A 17,781-nucleotide genomic window follows, 5' to 3' on the forward strand; every position below is an offset into this window, starting at 1 on the left:
TGTTTGTTATGGGAGAATGTTCTGCTCGGTTTCCTTAACCGTGATAAAGAAAAACTATTTTACTTCATAAATCTAATTGTGCTAATGGCAAAATGTCTTAAAACACTCTTCCGTGTTTTCTATAAGGAATTTGAGCAGTACATTAAGACCATTCTACATTATTCTAATAAGAAAGCTGTTAAAAGAATCAATATGTGTGTTTCTTTTAAGGTCTTTGTATAATTTGTCATTTGTTGTACCCCCTAGCATATGTTATCATTGTCTATTTATGTACTTCTTGTATTATACAGACTTTTCTACATTGGTAATAAAAAATAATAATACTAAGAATCTAAATTTACGTGACTCAGCTGCCTGCTGCAACGCTCTCAATCTCACACATCTCTCCAACTCTCCCCACCAGTAGACCAATTTCAGGAAAACTGCACACATGGCAACCCTGACCATACGCCTTAAACAGATAAAGATTTCACAAAACAGATGTGGCAACCCGGAAACGAGAGAAAGGTCTATCTACAAATAAGAGATAAATAGTAATTGCGATTTATTTTGTAGGCACTAACAAAGCCTACAGGAAAAATGAATGGGGGTTTTGGATAAACGTCTCAAGTAAGGCCTCAGAAGCCTGAGTGTGTAGATATGTTTATTTCGACGTTATAAAGAGACACTTTTATAAAACAATGGTAACAGTTGCCGTGTCGATCTGAGCCTTGCTGTTTGAAAACCACACTAGTGTCCGACTTTCGGTTGTCACAGATGCACCTCCCCCCAACTTCACATCTCCCACTTTTGTCGACACTCGGTTGCTTAAAGCCACTCAAACGCCCCCATGGTTTTATCGCGAAGCGCATGTGTCACTCTAGCCTCCGCTGTCACGTGACTCTGCTCTAGGACGTTGTCTATCTTTTGACACAAATATTGAACGATGCGATCATTCGTCGAACTCGACAATTGCGGGAACAGGTACGCCACAATTCCATATAACGTTAGTATTTAGACTAGGTTCCATTGAATAGTTCGAGTGAGAGGGATTTGGTATAGAAACGGACTTTGTTGTGATTTTAAATGGACAGAAAAGCTTTTGTTTGGGTAACATTGTATGCATCAACGGCATGCTGTGGCTAAAGTTATAATACAGCTAGCAGGTGGAACTGTCAGACCTATTGTATGGGTATAGATAGTGATGGCCATGCACATTAGCGCACATGGTTTTCAATAGGGGCTTTCACGTGACATATTGCAACGCCATAAGCTACGGGAGAGAGGACACTTCATGACAAGTGCATCGTATTTGAGGGGTCTTTTCTTTGTAAATGTTTTGGTTTATCAGACTAAATGGAATAATTGTAGGAAATAGCATCCATATTATTTTTTATTTATATTATTTCTTGTTATTTCTTATTCAATGCCTATCCTATAGTTTGGATGAAGTGGATAAAGACACTAGACAGAAGGGGTTTGTTAAATCATTTCAAATAAAATTATATTGGTACACATACACATATTTAGCAGATGTCATTGCGGGTGGAGAAAAATGCTTGTGTCCCTAGCTCCAACAGTGTAGTAGTTAGTATCTAACAGTTCAGTATCTAACAGTTATCTAACAGTATGATGGCCTTGAGATGAAAGGTGTTTTTCAGTCTCTCTGTCTCAGCTTTGATGCACCTTCACTGACCTCGCCTTCTGGATGATAGCGGGGTGAACAGGCCGTGGCTCAGGTGGTTGATGTCCTTGATGATCTTTTTGTCCTTCCTGTGACATCAGGTGCTGTAGGTGTCCTGGATGGCAGTTAGTTTGCCCCTGGTGAAGCATTGGGCAGACCGCACCACCCTCTGGAGAGCCCTGCGTTTGAAGGTGGTGCAGTTGCCGTATCAGGCGGTCATACAGCCCGACAGGATGCTCTCGATTGTGCATCTGTAAAAGTTTTAGGGGCCAAGCTGTTTTGAAGCTGGTGTAGAAAACTGAAAGTAAGACGCAAAAAAAAAAAAACATAGGAACTGGAACATAGAACATATCTACCACTTCTTTAACTTGCTTTCAATGAGAATTACAGATCTATAACTCACATTTCTATGTGAATATGGTCAGGTCTCCCCAAAAGTTACATATTGCAACTTCAAAAGTGTCTTAAAGAAGGCTTTGGTTACCCAAAGTTGAAAAAGTACATTTATGTTCACACCGAGTGACCCAGCCTATGTTAATCCTTATTTTAAAAAATGTATTTGGCTATTGTACATTAACATTGCAGGTAGGTCAACATCCTGCAGCCAGAGCTGTAATCTTGGTGGTTTGGGATAGCACAACTCCCAAATCTTGACTCACTGTCATGTATCAGCTAAAACTGTTAGTGTCCATCCATACCAATAGTATGATTCACAGGAGAATTCAGTGGCAATGACCTTTGTTGTTTGCTGTGTAAACTTGATCAAAACTAGACTATGATTTCAGATGTTTCGGTAAAGTTACGCAAACCATTTACGGTAGATGCCTCTTCTGTGTATCTTGTCAATGTTGACTTTACTCCTTTGAATGGGTTCAATCTAGAAACCAGTGTTTCTCCATTGATTTGTTCTCTCTAACCTTCAACCCAAAACATGTAGGCCTAAAGGTTCAACCACAATACAATGAATGCGGAAATGTGTAGAGAACAGGATTGGCCTGTTATCTACTGACAGAGGAGTTGCCTCTTCCACAATAAATAAAGACTTAATCTATCTATGACACAGACATGTAGGAAGGTGGTGGTGTCCATATGTTGTAGTTCCTGGTATAGCTAAGAGCTGACCATTTCCACCCACAAACCAAATATGCCACAGTATTAAAAGTAGGCTAGGCTGCCTCCCAGAAATCCTGCTTGCATTGGCAGAAAACCAATCCACGACTGCTACCAATGTGTGTTTTAAGCCAGTGAATCAGCCACTGTGATTATGGGTTAATAACAACTGAATACTTAGCAATCCAAACCAAGTCTGTAAATCACCATTTGAAGTTATTGCTGATCTGTCTTGCTTTGTCTCTCTCTCCTGTAGGAGCTGATCTGTGTTGGACCAGAGAATGTGGAAAGTTGTGTGGGCAACACTGCTGCTCCTGGCCACTGTGTGTGCCCAGAGAGGCTATGCCAAGGAGACCAAGGGAGCGCCGAAGGTGGGGCACGTGTCAGTGGTCATAGTGGGAGGTACAGGTGACTTGGCTAAGAAGTACCTGTGGCAGGGCTTCTTCCATCTGTACGCCAACCAGGTGAGTAGCGGCTACAGCTTCTCCTTTTATGGCGGAGGCCTGTTGCCCAAGGATAAGGCCACGCCGTTCCTGTTTGAGGCGCTAAAGGGAGTGGTCTGCCCTCGGGAGCTGTCTGTGGAGCGCTGTGCCCTGGTGAAGGAGCAGTTTCTGAAGCTGGCAGAGTATTGGCAGCTGAAGACTTCAGAGGACTACCAGGCCCTGGGCAAACACCTGACAGAGCAGCTGACGCAGGAGGGCATAGTGGAGGCCGGCAGGCTGTTTTACCTGTCAGTGCCAGCCTTCGCTTATGCGGACATTGCAGAAAGGATCAACAACAGCTGCAGACCGACCGACGGGGCGTGGTTGAGGGTGGTGCTGGAGAAGCCGTTTGGCCATGATTTCAGTAGTGCCCAACTACTATCCACTCAACTGGGTACCTCCCTCAAGGATGAGGAGATGTACAGGATCGACCACTATTTAGGGAAGCAGGTGATGTACCAGGCCCCCTTATCAGTCCGCCGTAGACATTAAACAGAAAACTTTGCCCGTGAGGCAGATCTTTGTTTGAATTCTATTGTTTGCTTTTGTACTCAAAAGGTTGTCTCTAAGATTTTGCCATTCAGAAGGGAAAACAGTAAGCACCTGGATCCTATCTGGAACAAGCACCACATTGAGAGAGTGGAGATTGTACTGAAGGAGACCCTGGATGCCAGAGGTACTGTGTGGTCCCAGAAAAAATATGAATGTTCGCTTACGCATGTGTAGTAACCCAATCTATAAGACTGTGATGGTGCCAGTAACATCACCTGTCATGAGGTGTTTGATTTACCCTACTTTTGTCACAGGTCGTATTCCCTTCTATGACCAGTACGGTGTGATCAGAGACGTGATACAGAACCACCTGACTGAGGTCATGACCCTTCTGACCATGGGGCTCCCAGCCAACCTGAGCGACGTGAAGGAGGTCCTCAGGAACAAGCTGAAGATCTTCAGTGCCTTGCAGCACCTGGACAGGAACTGTGCCACCATTGGTCAGTACCAGAACTACAATCTAGAGGTACAGGAAGAACTGAACAAAACAAAGGAGTATTACAGCCTCACCCCCACCTTTGCAGGTAAGTGACATGAGAAAGTTTTTCGCTTTGAGCCTGTGCATGAATAAAAAAAAGTTGGCTGCAGTATAACAGGAGGAATATGTATTGACATCCCTAGTTATTAGTATATGACAGAGGTAATCAGTAAATTCAAGTTACATTTTTGTAATTTTTGTGCATCTTTTTCTTTTTTTTTTTTTTTGACAGCCATATAGATAAGATACGATACATAGATTATTCGGGGGGGTTGCAGTGATGAAACATACTTTTTGTTTTTCTATTTCAGGTATCATGGTGCATATTGACATAGCCCAGTACGAGAAAATGCCAATCATCCTGACCTCAGGGAAGATGCTGGATGAGCGCTTAGGCTATGCTCGCATTTTGTTCAAGAATGACATCTTCTGTGTCCAGAGCCATAACAGCGTCCACTGCAAGCCTAAGCAGATTGTGTTCTACTTTGGCCACGGCACTCTGCAGTACCCAGCCATTCTTGTGAGTAAGAACCTGTTCAAGCCAGACCTGATGGACACTGAGTGGAAGGAGATAACGGAACACAAAGATGTCAGTGTATTAGGTATGCCCATCTCTGACTACTATGTGCTGACACCAATGGTGCAGAGAGAGGCTTACGCAGAACTAATTTCGCACATCTTCCAAGGCCGGAAGGACAGCTTTATCAGTACTGAGAACCTGCTGGCCTCCTGGGGTTTCTGGACTCCTCTCCTGCACGGTCTGGCCAAAACCTCCCCCCGCCTGTACCCTGGGGGAGCGGACAATGGCAACATGCTGGACTTCAAACTGTTGGGACGGGAGGTGACCTTCGCCAACGAGGCTGTTGTCATGATCCCCCAAGATCACATGGGCGGGTCTGGTGCTGAGAGCTTCCAAGTGATGCAGGGGAAGTACCGCAGCGCTGAAATGGTCTCTGCCTGGCCCGAGGAGCTCATCGTGCGGCTGGCCGCAGACCTGCAGGCTTCAGCGGAGAAAGCGGTAAGGGAGGGTGGCCGCTTCCACCTGGCCCTCTCCGGGGGCTCCAGTCCCCTCGCTCTGTTCCAGAGGCTGGCCCGACACCACTACTCCTTCCCCTGGAGGGACACCCACGTTTGGATGGTGGACGAGCGATGCGTGCCTCTCACAGAGTTGGACTCCAACTTCCGCACCCTGCACGACCACCTGCTCCAACACGTGAAGATGCCCTATTTCAACATCCACCCCATGCCTGTGCAGATGAACCAGCGGCTGTGTGTGGAGGAGGATAGTGGAGCGCTGCTCTATGAGAGAGACATCAACCAGCTGGTTAATGCCTCCAGCTTCCACTTTGTCCTTCTAGGAGTGGGCTACGACGGACATACCGCCTCCCTCTTCCCAGGCAGCAAGCTTGACGCCCATGGGGACAGTCTGGTAGCCCTCACCGAGAGCCCAGCCAAGCCTCACCAGCGTATGAGCCTCACCCTCAGGGCTATCAACCAGGCCCAGAAAGTAGGTGTGCTGGTGATGGGTAAGAGCAAACATGAGCTGGTCACCCAGCTCAGCCGAGTTAAGGACAACCCAAACAAGTGGCCCATCACTGGTGTCCGGCCCACCAGTGGCAGGCTAGTATGGTACATAGACTATGATGCTCTTTTAGGATAGCAAACAGCTGCTTTTGGCTCTGTGATACTGTAGCAATGAAACAATGTACATTTAATTGGAAATGAATGATTTGCTGTAATTTTACTATTTTGCTGTATTTTGACCAAGAATGTAAAGTAATGATGAAGGTTCTGTTGATTCTGGGCACCTTAAAGTATGGAAGTACATATGGTATACTGGTATATATTTTATTTTTCAATATACAGGATGTAGGGGTTCGTGTGTGTGTGTGTGTGTGTGTGTGTGTGTGTGTGTGTGTGTGTGTGTGTGTGTGTGTGTGTGTGTGTGTGTGTGTGTGTGTGTGTGTGTGTGTGTGTGTGTGTGTGTGTGTGTGTGTGTGTGTGTGTGTGTGTGTGTGTGTGTTTATTTACCAAATGGACATCTCAGGAAAGCCAAGTGGATATGGAAGTTTGTTCGTCTTTAATCATTACTCATGATCTGAATAACTATTATATTTAGTTGTAAAAACAGTATACATTTCACATAAAGCTACCCATTCCACACTGAACCAGCATAGAATAGTATTGTTGAAAGGGGACTTTAAACTGTGAAAGACCAACAATTTTGGTTCAAATTTCATTCAATCAAATATGCCCCTATGGTAAATGGATTTGAACCTTTTGCTCCTATGGTCGACAGATAATGTAATCTATAGCCATGTATCATTGTATTTGTGCCTCAATGCCAATTTGAAATCAAAATGCAAAATGTACTGTCCAGTACATTTTAATCACATAAAAAAGCATATTATGATCCATTGCTGCCTTTGGTTTAATCTATGCTTGTGGATAAAAAATCAAATAAAAACACAATTATCTAATGTATTATTTGATATCTATGTGAAATGTACAATTTCCACAGCCTTTGACCCCCTGTGTGTATTCTCCCCTATGAGCCAGCCCAGTAGTTCCTAATACTTCCTCTTTTAAAGACATGCTCCGGTACTTTGGGGACTTAGAAATGCTTTTTTTTTTTAAACCTCTCGCTTTGGGCTGTATGTGTCTGTAGATAGCCACAAACTCCCTAGTTTGAAAGTGATTGTTTTCTTGAACCTGTGCAGTGCTAATTTCCCTACATTTCCCCCTCTTGGGCCAGCCCCGTAGCAATTTGAGTCCTAGCCAATGAGCTTCAGCCCCTCACATTTGAGTGACAGCTAGCAAGAGGCCTGGCCGGCATTATCCAATGAGGTTGCAGGGTGGGCCCAACTTCTCAGTGGACACAGCAGAGAAAGAGAGAATGAGCAATGACGTGGTGCACATGTGTTATGTTGTATGCAATTTCCGGGGACCACTTTTGGCTACTTTCAGAACTACTGGCTAAAATGTATACAAAAAGTATCAGAGAATCTCTTAATGTGAGTGAAATGGTGCTTACAAGATGTCGTACAAGTACAGTGAAATGCTTAACTACGTTGTGACCTTCCAAAACTATTTTTTTTTTGATACTGTGAGTCTACTCATTTGAGACGCTCTTCACTGGCATTCACACAGATCTGCTCACTGCACAACATTTGATTTGAAAGTGTGTAACTAACTTGAGTTCATAGATGTTTTATTTGTGGATTGAATTAGGAGTTCCTCTTACGTAAAGGGCCTTTTTTTTTAGGATATTGAAATGGATTTTAAAATGGGTTGATGAAGTTTAGTTCAACCGCTTCACTGCGTTGCCTTAATTCATTTCACGGACAGGTGTATGTTAATATATATGTATTAGCTGAAGGTTATTTTACCTGGGAAAAATATGTAATTAGGTTTCACTTTGATGTTTGCACATACAAATGTTATAGCACCTGATTATTCTGAATGCTGTAAGTGAAAGTGTGGTTTGTTCCTTATCACTCTTGAGGTTCAAACAGTCTATGAATAAATGATTTACAATTGTTTATTTTTATACATATGGGGACCTAAACACCATTTTTCTACACACTGTACACACATGGAATTAATGTAACAGTTAATCACTGTTTTACCACAAGGAAATAAACTACAGCTTTCACAACCCTTTCTGCACAGATGATTTCTTTTTAACTGTGCGATTTCAAACGAAGGAATGTTTAAGCAGAAACGTTGGGTACTTGAAAAATGTATATGCCCCTTGATGATAGTGGTAGCCATTTTAATAGTTCATTTGACACTCAAAACGGAGTAATTGAATGCAAATAGACATATGCACACCGATTGATTTCAAGTGTATCAAATTAAGGAAATGGGACATGTAAATTCACTACATACTACACTAGTCACCATACTGTGCAACAGTATCGTTTGCTGGTGGTAGCCTGGAAACAGCATCAATTATAGATGGATGGGTCTATGGCGCATATCTAATTGCAACCTGGAGCAGCTGTATACTGGTTGGACTAGTTAGCCATTGTTCCCTCTCTGGCAAGGCCTGGGTAGCCTATTGGTTTTTACCCAGAATCCTCCCTTCACCAAGAAGAAGGCTGAGAAGAAACATAAGCATCAGTTCTGTAATATGTGCATTACACTGCAGGAAAGATGATGTGCCTGGATCAGAGAGATTAGAGGATATGTTGTGGTGAAGGCCTACCTGTACTCAGGATACAAGCCAATGATAGAATAAGGGACAAATAGTACAGCTCAGGAGTTGTTTTCGCCTGCGAATGGAGAAATATTCAAATGCTTTATGCATCATTTCCATTGGAGCATTAAAACCTCTTGACCATACCATAATGCCAACCATTTTATTAGGTTTGAACAATTGGGATATTCTCAAATGCTACTTACACACTGTTGTGCAGTCAGAGTCAGGGCGATGGTGCATAGTCCCTGGACAAAAGATACAAGTCCAAACCCATGGTAGGCTGCCCTGAAGCTTTGGGGCACTGGGTCTATCAGTGTGAATGTTACTGCAAAACCTAGTCAGGAGGCAGAGTTTCAACAGTCAAACCGGTGCCAATGAACCTGTGTCTCCTACCATTTGTAGATGTGTGATAAGTGGTTTCCAATAACTAAAATGTGTATACATACTCCATACATACATTTACATTGTTGCAATGAGACGCAATATTCAAATCAGATTAAGCTGTGGGGAAGATGGGAAGGAATCAAGCGCATTTCTACTGCCATCTGTCTTTCATCATAATCAAATCAACGTATGATCTTGGCTAAAATAACATGATCAAACATGGCCTTTCACAAAAGTCAAACAATTGCGAGGAGCACACCCCATTAAAACTATTAGAAATAGTTGCCAAGACACGTTTACAAAACAGGATGTACAACCCTTTATATTTATGAGTAGATGTTCTCTAGCCTACCTGTTGCCATGAAGGACATGATAATGAAGGCAGTGAGATTGTTCAGAAGAGGCTGCTGGCAGTATCTAGAGGATTTGGGCCTGAGGGATTTAAACTCTCAATCAGAAACTTAACATAGTACACATGTAACATGCAGTCAAAGTGAATTCAAATGTGAAGCTTTTAGTAGAAAAATATTGACATATTGTATCGTTTGCATTTACTTACCTGGTTAGCACAAACAATTGAGGGATGAGAACTAGTGCCACAAAGACTGCATTAATAATTTGACTGAAAATAAAACGTTTATAACACTGGAGTTAGATTCATGCTCATTTAGAATAAGGCACGAATAGAAAACATACATTAAGGGTTTATTATCAGTTAGGATGTTTTGTACACATTCTCAGCTAAAAGCTGAATTGCAGAATGCAGGCAAAAGAAATGAAAGACAAAAGTAGATAACAGATATAGAGTGAAGCCTAGTCTTGACAGCTTCGGATGGTGCATTTAATAGTACAGAAAGAAAATAAAAAGAAATCACCATCAGATCATGTTTGACACAAAAAGTCAACAACAAAAGTAGAATGCTAACTAGTTATCATTATCATAGACATTAGACTCATAGAAATTAGACTCAGACCCAATCTCTATGGCTCTGTGACTCGACCGTTACATCTCCAAAACTTACAATTTTAACCTTTCATTCCTTGGAAGCCATCTGCTGGTATGATATGCCATGTATACTAAGGCGTAATGTAGCATTGTCAGCATCGATTTTGAAGAAACTCTGGCAAAGAAGTGAGAGTTGATGGGTTTTGATGACACATCCTTTCCAGTTCTGACTACTGTGAAAATAATCCCCCAGCCACGCGTTGCATCAGATACCCTGGTGTGTCCATGCGTGGCCTTCACTGGCCTGCCTATAGGGATCAGATTTCCTCAACCGAACATTACCGTAAAAAATAAAAAACAAACTGGGGTTATAGTTGTTTTTGATTGCGGGCGCGCTCTAACGACCTTGAATGAAACTGCATATCACTCTCATTTATAGTGGCCCTTTACATTGTTGGAAAGAGAGCAACCAAAGAGTGTGTACATGCGTTACAGCCTATTCTATTTGCAAGCGCTTATCTCAAATGTTATTTCGTCATATAATTGTGCAAAAAGTCATGTTCCGCCCTCCACTGGGCTACTCTCTCCACTCTATTGTCCAAAAATAGCTACCAACTATGAAAGATGACCCCTGCCCTATATTAACACGCCATAGGACAACACATCCCAGAGACTTTAAATCGGTTCATTTAACAACTGCTTTCAATTGAAGTTTTTACAGTGCCACACGAGGATTCACCATGCCTATCGACTACAGTGGCACATGGGACATGACTAGTAATGAACACTTTGAAGGTTACATGGTTGCTCTTGGTAAGTTCTCTCTTTACTTGTTTATTGAAGCACACATTTTCTCATGTTTTTAGGCAAGTGACTTTGATTGCATTAATATGGCCTATTTTCTTGAATATTCATTAGCTGTTGGTAATTCATTCATGCGTAATGACATTAGGCAGTGTGCAGATTCATTACACTGAAATACATTTTCTTTGATTAATTTATTAGATACATTTTCAAAGCCATAACATTTCATAATTTTAATTTCCCTTTTCTGTCCATAATTCAAAACACAAATTTGAATGGTGTAGATAATAAAATGTATGTGATTTGTATTGTCTGGATCTCTATGATTCCTTTTTTTAATGTATGGGGGGCACATGGAGGGAACTTGTGTCAGAATTACTTCAGATGTCAATTCCTTCTGTCTTCATCAGTAGCTATGAATTCTTAGCCTGGCAGTCTTTTTAGCTAACATTCCACTCCTTGACACTCATTTGACAAATAACAGACTTGCCAAGGAGTGGAACGTAATAGCTGAAAAGAGATGGCCTAACAGAAGTACCAAGGAGTGGAACGTAATAGCTGAAAAGAGATGGCCTAACAGAAGTACCAAGGAGTGGAACGTAATAGCTGAAAAGAGATGGCCTAACAGAAGTACCAAGGAGTGGAACGTAATAGCTGAAAAGAGATGGCCTAACAGAAGTACCAAGGAGTGGAACGTAATAGCTGAAAAGAGATGGCCTAACAGAAGTGCCAAGGAGTGGATCGTAATAGCTGAAAAGAGATGGCAACCGGGCTAATGAATGATAACTTCATACAATATGAATGTCACCTTCTTTCGAAAGACATTCTGAAGAATTCAAATTTGTAAAAGAAAAACTTGTCTTTGGAGTTAGGATTCATACCACAGCTCACCAGTAGCCTATTGAGAATATATTGGAATGTTCAGTCTCTTTGGATGTATTTGTAACACATGCATAATTTATTTCCCCACAGGTATTGATTTTGCAACACGCAAGATTGCAAACATGTTGAAGCCTCAGAAAGTGATTGAACAAGACAGCGATTCTTTCACCATCAAGACACTCACTACCTTCAAAAACTACACAGTCTCATTCAAGATTGGGGAAGAGTTTGAGGAGGTGACCAAAGCCATGGATAACAGAAAAGTCCAGGTAAACACGTGTAATCCGAAGGGCGATGGTATTTTATCATTGATGTCATGATTATCATGATGATTACAACCATTTTTTTTTTATGTTGCTCCTAATTGCTTATTGAACTGTGGGATTCATTAGAGCAACATGTAACAGAGCTATCCATATGCCTATTTCAAGCCAGCTGCAGCTACTTCCCAGGTGATTGAAAGTTATGGCCTACACTGCACATTTTGATAAAACGCTCTGTTTTATAACAGACGGTGGTCAACTGGGACCATGATAAACTAGTGTGCGTTCAGAAGGGAGAGAAGAAGAACAGAGGGTGGACGCACTGGATAGAAGGAAATGAGCTCTATCTGGTATTTTGCATGTGCTCATATCTACGTTTTAACTACATTGGTGACATTGACAAAGCATTAGTAGGCATAACTGTTTTGCATTGTTTCTCTCTCTTATAGGAACTCACCTGTGAGGATAAAGTCTGCAAGCAAATTTATAAAAAGAGTGCTTGACCATGCTTTCACCATAATATTTCTGCAACCTTATATTTTTTAAATATGCTTCAATCATAAATGTATCACTAATGTGATATGCTCATGGTACACGTGCTTTGAGTAGCCCAAGAATCTGAAGAAAACATATTACCATCATTAATATAAATAGCAATTGTAATCATATGCTTGATGTGCATTGAGGATTTGTATTGTATTGTTATTTTTGAGTGACTTAATAGTTCATGATTATCTACAATAAATGTGATTTACCCACTACCATGAATAAAGCACTGGACCATAATTCAAATGTATTGTATCATGTTGTAATACTCCAACCCAGCAGGTGGTGCTGTAGGCCCATTGGTTTGATTGAATAACACCATCCAACTTTTCAAGTTTACTGCAATTAGATTTCTCATAAAGATGGTTACATGTTAACAAGCCCATTACTTTAGAAACAATTGTACATGTTCTGTAGTTTTCTGTTTTAAATATCATCTGGTGAAGAAGTGTATTCCTCGAGTAAACCGGTGTGGTAGCTGCTATGTATGCTATCCACTAACGTTTCTAGCTAGCTAGCTGGCTAACATGACAGTGTCAGCAGAAAATGTCAACAACAATGGACAAGGAGGAAAGAACTTCAAGGGATCAAGTTGAGTGCATTGGGCATTGGGGGGCATCTGTATAACTGGATCATGGACTTCCTGTTCGATCGCGTCATACGGGTGAGGGTGGGGTCAGAATTGTCAATGGGGTTTGAAGTGAACAATGGCACTCCTCAGGGGTGTGTGGTTAGTCCGGTGTTGTTCACCCTGATGATAGATGACATATTTAAGGGACAGGGAGTGGGTCTGGCCTTGTATGCCGATGATGGAAAGAGAGGTGGGAATGTGAAATATTTGATGAGGAAGATGCGAGAAGCTGTGGGAGATTGACCTTTAACACAGGGGTTTAGGATGCCTGTGGCCAAGTCCTGATTTATGGACACAGGGGTTTAGGATGCCTGTGGCCAAGTCCTGCTTTATGGTGTATTCTAGAAGGAAGGTTAAAGATGTTAGGCTGCAAATACACTGCTCAAAAAAATAAAGGGAACACTAAAATAACACATCCTAGATCTGAATGAATGAAATATTCTTATTAAATATGTTTTTTCTTTACATAGTTGAATGTGCTGACAACAAAATCACACAAGAATTATCAATGGAAATCAAATTTATCAACCCATGGAGGTCTGGATTTGGAGTCACACTCAAAATTCAAGTGGAAAACCACGCTACAGGCTGATCCAACTTTGATGTAATGTCCTTAAAACAAGTCAAAATGAGGCTCAGTAGTGTGTGTGGCCTCCACGTGCCTGTATGACCTCCCTACAACGCCTGGGCATGCTCCTGATGAGGTGGCGGATGGTCTCCTGAGGGATCTCCTCCCAGACCTGGACTAAATCATCCGCCAACTCCTGGACAGTCTGTGGTGCAACGTGGCGTTGGTGGATGGAGCGAGACATGATGTCCCAGATGTGCTCAATTGGATTCAGGTCTGGGGAACGGGCGGGCCAGTCCATAGCATCAATGCTTTCCTCTTGCAGGATCTGCTGACACACTCCAGCCACATGAGGTCTAGCATTGTCTTGCATTAGGAGGAACCCAGGGTCAACCGCACCAGCATATGGTCTCACAAGGGGTCTGAGGAGCTCATCTCGGTACCTAATGGCAGTCAAACCGGTCATGCTGGAGGATGTTGCTGGCAGCAGAACGTACTCCATGTCGTCACCAGACTGTCACGTCTGGCTGTAAGCACAACCCCCACCTGTGGATGTCGGGCCCTCATACCATTCTCATGGAGTCTGTTTCTGACCGTTTGAGCAGACACATGCACATTTGTGGCCTGCTGGAGGTCATTTTGCAGGGCTCTGGCAGTGCTCCTCCTTGCACAAAGGCGGAGGTAGGGGTCCTGCTGCTGGGTCGTTGCCCTCCTACGGCCTCCTCCACGTCTCCTGATGTACTGGCCTGTCTCCTGGTAGCGCCTCCATGCTCTGGACACTACGCTGACAGACACAGCAAACCTTCTTGCCATAGCTCGCATTGATGTGCCATCCTGGATGAGCTGCACTACCTGAGCCACTTGTGTGGGTTGTAGACTCCGTCTCATGCTACCACTAGAGTGAAAGCACCGCCAGCATTCAAAAGTGACCAAAACATCAGCCAGGAAGCATAGGAACTGAGAAGTGGTCTGTGGTCACAAACTGCAGAACCACTCCTTTATTGGGGGTTTCTTGCTAATTGCCTAACATTTCCACCTGTTGTGTATTCCATTTGCACAACAGCATGTGAAATTTATTGTCAATCAGTGTTGCTTCCTAAGTGGACAGTTTGATTTCACAGAAGTGTGATTGACTTGGAGTTACATTGTGTTGTTTAAGTGTTCCCTTTATTTTTTTGAGCAGTGTATATACAGTCAGGATATAGGTAGGGTGTCTGAGTTTAAGTATTTAGGTATGTGGTTTGATGAGAGACTTAAGTGTAAGAGGCGTGTTAAGCATATTGAAATGAAGGGTAGAAAGCTGCTGAACCTCATGAGGGCAGTGGCAGGATATGATTGGGGGTGGATAGAAAAACACTCTTGTATATGTACCAGGCATTGATCAGGTCATCTTTGGATTATGGGTGCTTTGTATATGGATCGGCATCCAGAACTGTACTCCAGCGCCCGGATGGGATACAGTCAAGGGCCCTGAGATTGTGTGTGGGTGCATTCAGGACGACACCTGTTGTGACATTGCAGGTGGATGGGGAACTCAGTGGGGAACTGCCACTGAAGATATGGCAGGACAAACTTGCATTAGCGTACTGGGCGAGGTTAAAAGGGAGTTCAAAAGGACACCCTGCAGTCATGGCAACTGGGGAATGCTGGGAGTGAGGAGTTGGTAAGCAGAGGGCGTATGGGTGTACAATCGGACAGAAGGTGATAGAATATGGACTGGGTGAGAGAGAAACAGGGCAGGCAATTGCTTTGGAGAATGTTCCTCCATGGCTGTTTCCAAAACCAAGTGTAGATGTGGACATGATTGAGGGCAGGAGAGAATGGGGTGAGGACGTGAGACTGTGTGGAGAGATATGTAGATATATAGGTAATTGAGACTGTGTGGAGAGATATATAGATATATAGGTAATCGGTTTTTAAGGATATATACAGATGGCTCAAAGGATCCAGTCAGTGGATGAGTGGGGGCAGGGGTATATATCCCAGATTTCAATGTTAGAGTATGTAAACTGTTAACTGATTATGTTTAGGGCCATTATTTTAGGTTGAAGATGGGAGGAGGAGGTTAAACCACTGAGTGTTGATCTGTTCTGATTGGGCTGCAGTGTTGAGTAGTGTGAAGACGGGCAGGTCGGATAGGGGAGACGTGTTTGTGGAGTTGATGGGAGTGGTGGTAAGCTTCCCTCCCATGTGGGTGTGGAGGGTAATGAGAAGGCAGATGTGGTGGCTAACAGTGCTGTGAGGAGAGAGGGGGTAGATATTCAGGTCCCGCTGAGCCGCAGGGAAGTCAAGTCCTTGATCCGGGCAAAAGGGCTCGATCTTTGGCAAGGAAAGTAGGATGCTAGTAGAAGGGGAGGCAATTTTATCACATGCACAGTAAAGGAAGAGGTTAGGGGTATGGGATGTAGGGGTGAGGAAGTTGTGTGGAGTAGACTACAGTTTGGGTTCACAGGTTTGAATGCCACGTTGTGGATTATATAACAGGTCTGTGTGATGAGTGTTTAGTGGAGGAAACGGTGGAGCATGTGTTGATATTTTGTGAACTGTATGACGTGGATAGGGAGTGATTGTGTGGAAGGGTTAGAGGCTGGACGGGGTTGGGGTTGGGGTGGTGTAGTGGGGGGAGGAAAGGGGAGGGAAGTGGTGTCTAGGGCTTTATTTCACTTTCTTAGAGGAACAGGACTAATGAAGAGAATTTAATGTAGGTATGCCTTGACTGTGTATGCACCTTAAAAGTTGGATGCGATCCACCAAACCAATCCCAAAGAAGAGGAAGAAGAAAAATAACTCCTGGCGCAACATTTGTCATTAGCTACTTGCATTGATAAACACTGATATATATATGTACACCACCGTTCAAAAGTTTGGGGTCACTTAGAAATGTCCTTGTTTTAGAAAGAAAAGCTCATTTTTTGTCCATTAAAGTAACATCAAATTTATCAAAAATACAGTGAGGACATTGTTAATGTTGTAAATGACTTTGTAAATGGAAACGTCAGATGTTTAATGGAATATCTCCATAGGGGTACAGAGGCCCATTATGAGCAACCATCACTCCTGTGTTCATATGGAAGGTTGTGTTAACTAATCCAAGATTATCATTTTAAAAGGCTAGTTGATCATTTGAAAACCCTTTTGCAATTATGTTAGCACAGCTGGAAACTGTTGTCCTGCTTAAAGAAGCAATACAACTGGCCTTCTTAGACTAGTTAAGTATCTGGAGCATCAGCATTTGTGGGTTCGATTACAGGCTCAAAATGGTCAGAAACAAATAACTTTCTTCTGAAACTCGTCAGTCTATTTTCGTCCTGAGAAATTAAGGCTATTCCATGTGAGAAATTGCCAAGAAACTGAAGATCTTGTACAACGCTGTGTACTACCTTCACAGAACAACTCAAACTGGCTCTAACCAGAATAGAAAGAGGAGTGTGAGGCCCCGGTGCACAACTGAGCAAGAGGACAAATACATTAGAGTGTCTAGTTTGAGAAACAGATGCCTCACAAGTCCTCAACTGGCAGCTACACAAAATAGTACCCGCAAAACACCAGTCTCAACGTCAACAGTGAAGAGGCGACTCTGGGATGCTGGCCTTCTAGGCAGAGTTCCTCTGTCCAGTGTCTGTGTTCTTTTGCCCATCTTAATCTTTTCTTTTTATTGGCCAGTTTTCTTTGCAACTTTGCCTAGAAGGCCAGCATCCCGGAGTCACCTCTTCACTGTTGACGTTGAGACTGGTGTTTTGTATTTCTGATCAATTGAATGTTATTTTAATGGACAAAAAATGCTTTCATAAACAAGGACATTTCTAAGTGACCCCAAACTGTTGAACGGTAATATATATATATATATATATATATATATATATATCAGCCTGAATTTAAATGAGACTTTGTGTCACTGGCCTACACACAATACCCCATAATGTCAAAGTAGAATTATGTTTGGAGTCAATAAATATTCAAACCCTTTATTATGGCAAGCCTAAATAAGTTAATGGGTAAACATTTGCCAAACAAGTCACATAATAAGTTGCATGGACTCACTCTGTGTGCAACAATTGTGTTTAACGTGATTTTTGAATGACTACCTCATCTCTGGGCCCCACACATACAATTATGTTTAAGGTCCCTCGGTCAAGCAGTGAATTTCAAACACAGGTTCAACCACAAAGACCAGGGACATTTTCCAATGCCTTGCAAAGAAGGGCACCTATTGGTAGATGGGTAAAAATAAACAAAGCAGACATTGAATATCCCTTTGAACATGGTGA

General features: G+C 42.5%; 3 protein-coding genes across 4 annotated transcripts in view; 2 read left to right on the top strand and 1 right to left on the bottom strand.

Moving 5' to 3' along the window:
- Nucleotides 1-10,312, bottom strand: part of LOC110527801 (uncharacterized) — an 11,542-nt gene extending 1,230 nt beyond the window's left edge. Inside the window, exons 1-6 of one of the 2 annotated variants that reach the window (XM_090240877.1) lie at nucleotides 9,896-10,281; nucleotides 9,433-9,495; nucleotides 9,226-9,305; nucleotides 8,693-8,823; nucleotides 8,496-8,562; nucleotides 1-1,961 (exon numbers count right to left, since the gene is read on the bottom strand). The exon at nucleotides 1-1,961 is cut by the window's left edge and continues 1,230 nt beyond it. In XM_090240877.1, the coding sequence (XP_090097003.1) occupies nucleotides 1,651-1,961; nucleotides 8,496-8,562; nucleotides 8,693-8,823; nucleotides 9,226-9,305; nucleotides 9,433-9,495; nucleotides 9,896-9,978 (735 nt within the window). In that variant the 5' untranslated portion in view covers nucleotides 9,979-10,281 and the 3' untranslated portion in view covers nucleotides 1-1,650. Of the gene's footprint in view, nucleotides 1,962-7,807; nucleotides 8,389-8,495; nucleotides 8,563-8,692; nucleotides 8,824-9,225; nucleotides 9,306-9,432; nucleotides 9,496-9,895 lie in introns of those variants that run through there. The other variant, XM_036983273.2, reaches the window with a different exon arrangement.
- On the top strand, nucleotides 821-7,943 carry LOC110527799 (GDH/6PGL endoplasmic bifunctional protein). The gene is made up of 5 exons (XM_021609316.3): nucleotides 821-963; nucleotides 3,030-3,705; nucleotides 3,814-3,931; nucleotides 4,062-4,331; nucleotides 4,597-7,943. Exons 2-5 carry the CDS (start codon nucleotides 3,055-3,057, stop codon nucleotides 5,943-5,945), a joined length of 2,388 nt encoding a protein of 795 aa, XP_021464991.3. The 5' UTR covers nucleotides 821-963; nucleotides 3,030-3,054; the 3' UTR covers nucleotides 5,946-7,943.
- Nucleotides 10,313-10,396: 84 nt separating the features above from the next.
- LOC110527800 (retinoid-binding protein 7) lies at nucleotides 10,397-12,554 on the top strand. Its single transcript, XM_021609317.3, has 4 exons — nucleotides 10,397-10,632; nucleotides 11,596-11,774; nucleotides 12,017-12,118; nucleotides 12,218-12,554. Exons 1-4 carry the CDS (start codon nucleotides 10,560-10,562, stop codon nucleotides 12,269-12,271), a joined length of 408 nt encoding a protein of 135 aa, XP_021464992.1. The 5' UTR covers nucleotides 10,397-10,559; the 3' UTR covers nucleotides 12,272-12,554.
- The last annotated feature ends 5,227 nt before the right edge of the window (nucleotides 12,555-17,781 follow it).

This window comes from Oncorhynchus mykiss, chromosome 7, assembly GCF_057628025.1.
Source record: "Oncorhynchus mykiss isolate SJ-2025 chromosome 7, ASM5762802v1, whole genome shotgun sequence".
Taxonomy (NCBI): domain Eukaryota; kingdom Metazoa; phylum Chordata; class Actinopteri; order Salmoniformes; family Salmonidae; genus Oncorhynchus; species Oncorhynchus mykiss.

Coding starts and splice junctions, on each gene's coding strand:
- LOC110527799 (XM_021609316.3), top strand. CDS start 3,055: ATGTGGAAAGTTGTGTGGGCAACACTGCTGCTCCTGGCCACTGTGTGT. Junction 3,932..4,061: donor GGAGACCCTGGATGCCAGAG/GTACTGTGTGGT, acceptor CTTTTGTCACAG/GTCGTATTCCCTTCTATGAC. Junction 4,332..4,596: donor CCTCACCCCCACCTTTGCAG/GTAAGTGACATG, acceptor TTTCTATTTCAG/GTATCATGGTGCATATTGAC.
- LOC110527800 (XM_021609317.3), top strand. CDS start 10,560: ATGCCTATCGACTACAGTGGCACATGGGACATGACTAGTAATGAACAC. Junction 11,775..12,016: donor TGGATAACAGAAAAGTCCAG/GTAAACACGTGT, acceptor GTTTTATAACAG/ACGGTGGTCAACTGGGACCA. Junction 12,119..12,217: donor AAGGAAATGAGCTCTATCTG/GTATTTTGCATG, acceptor TCTCTCTTATAG/GAACTCACCTGTGAGGATAA.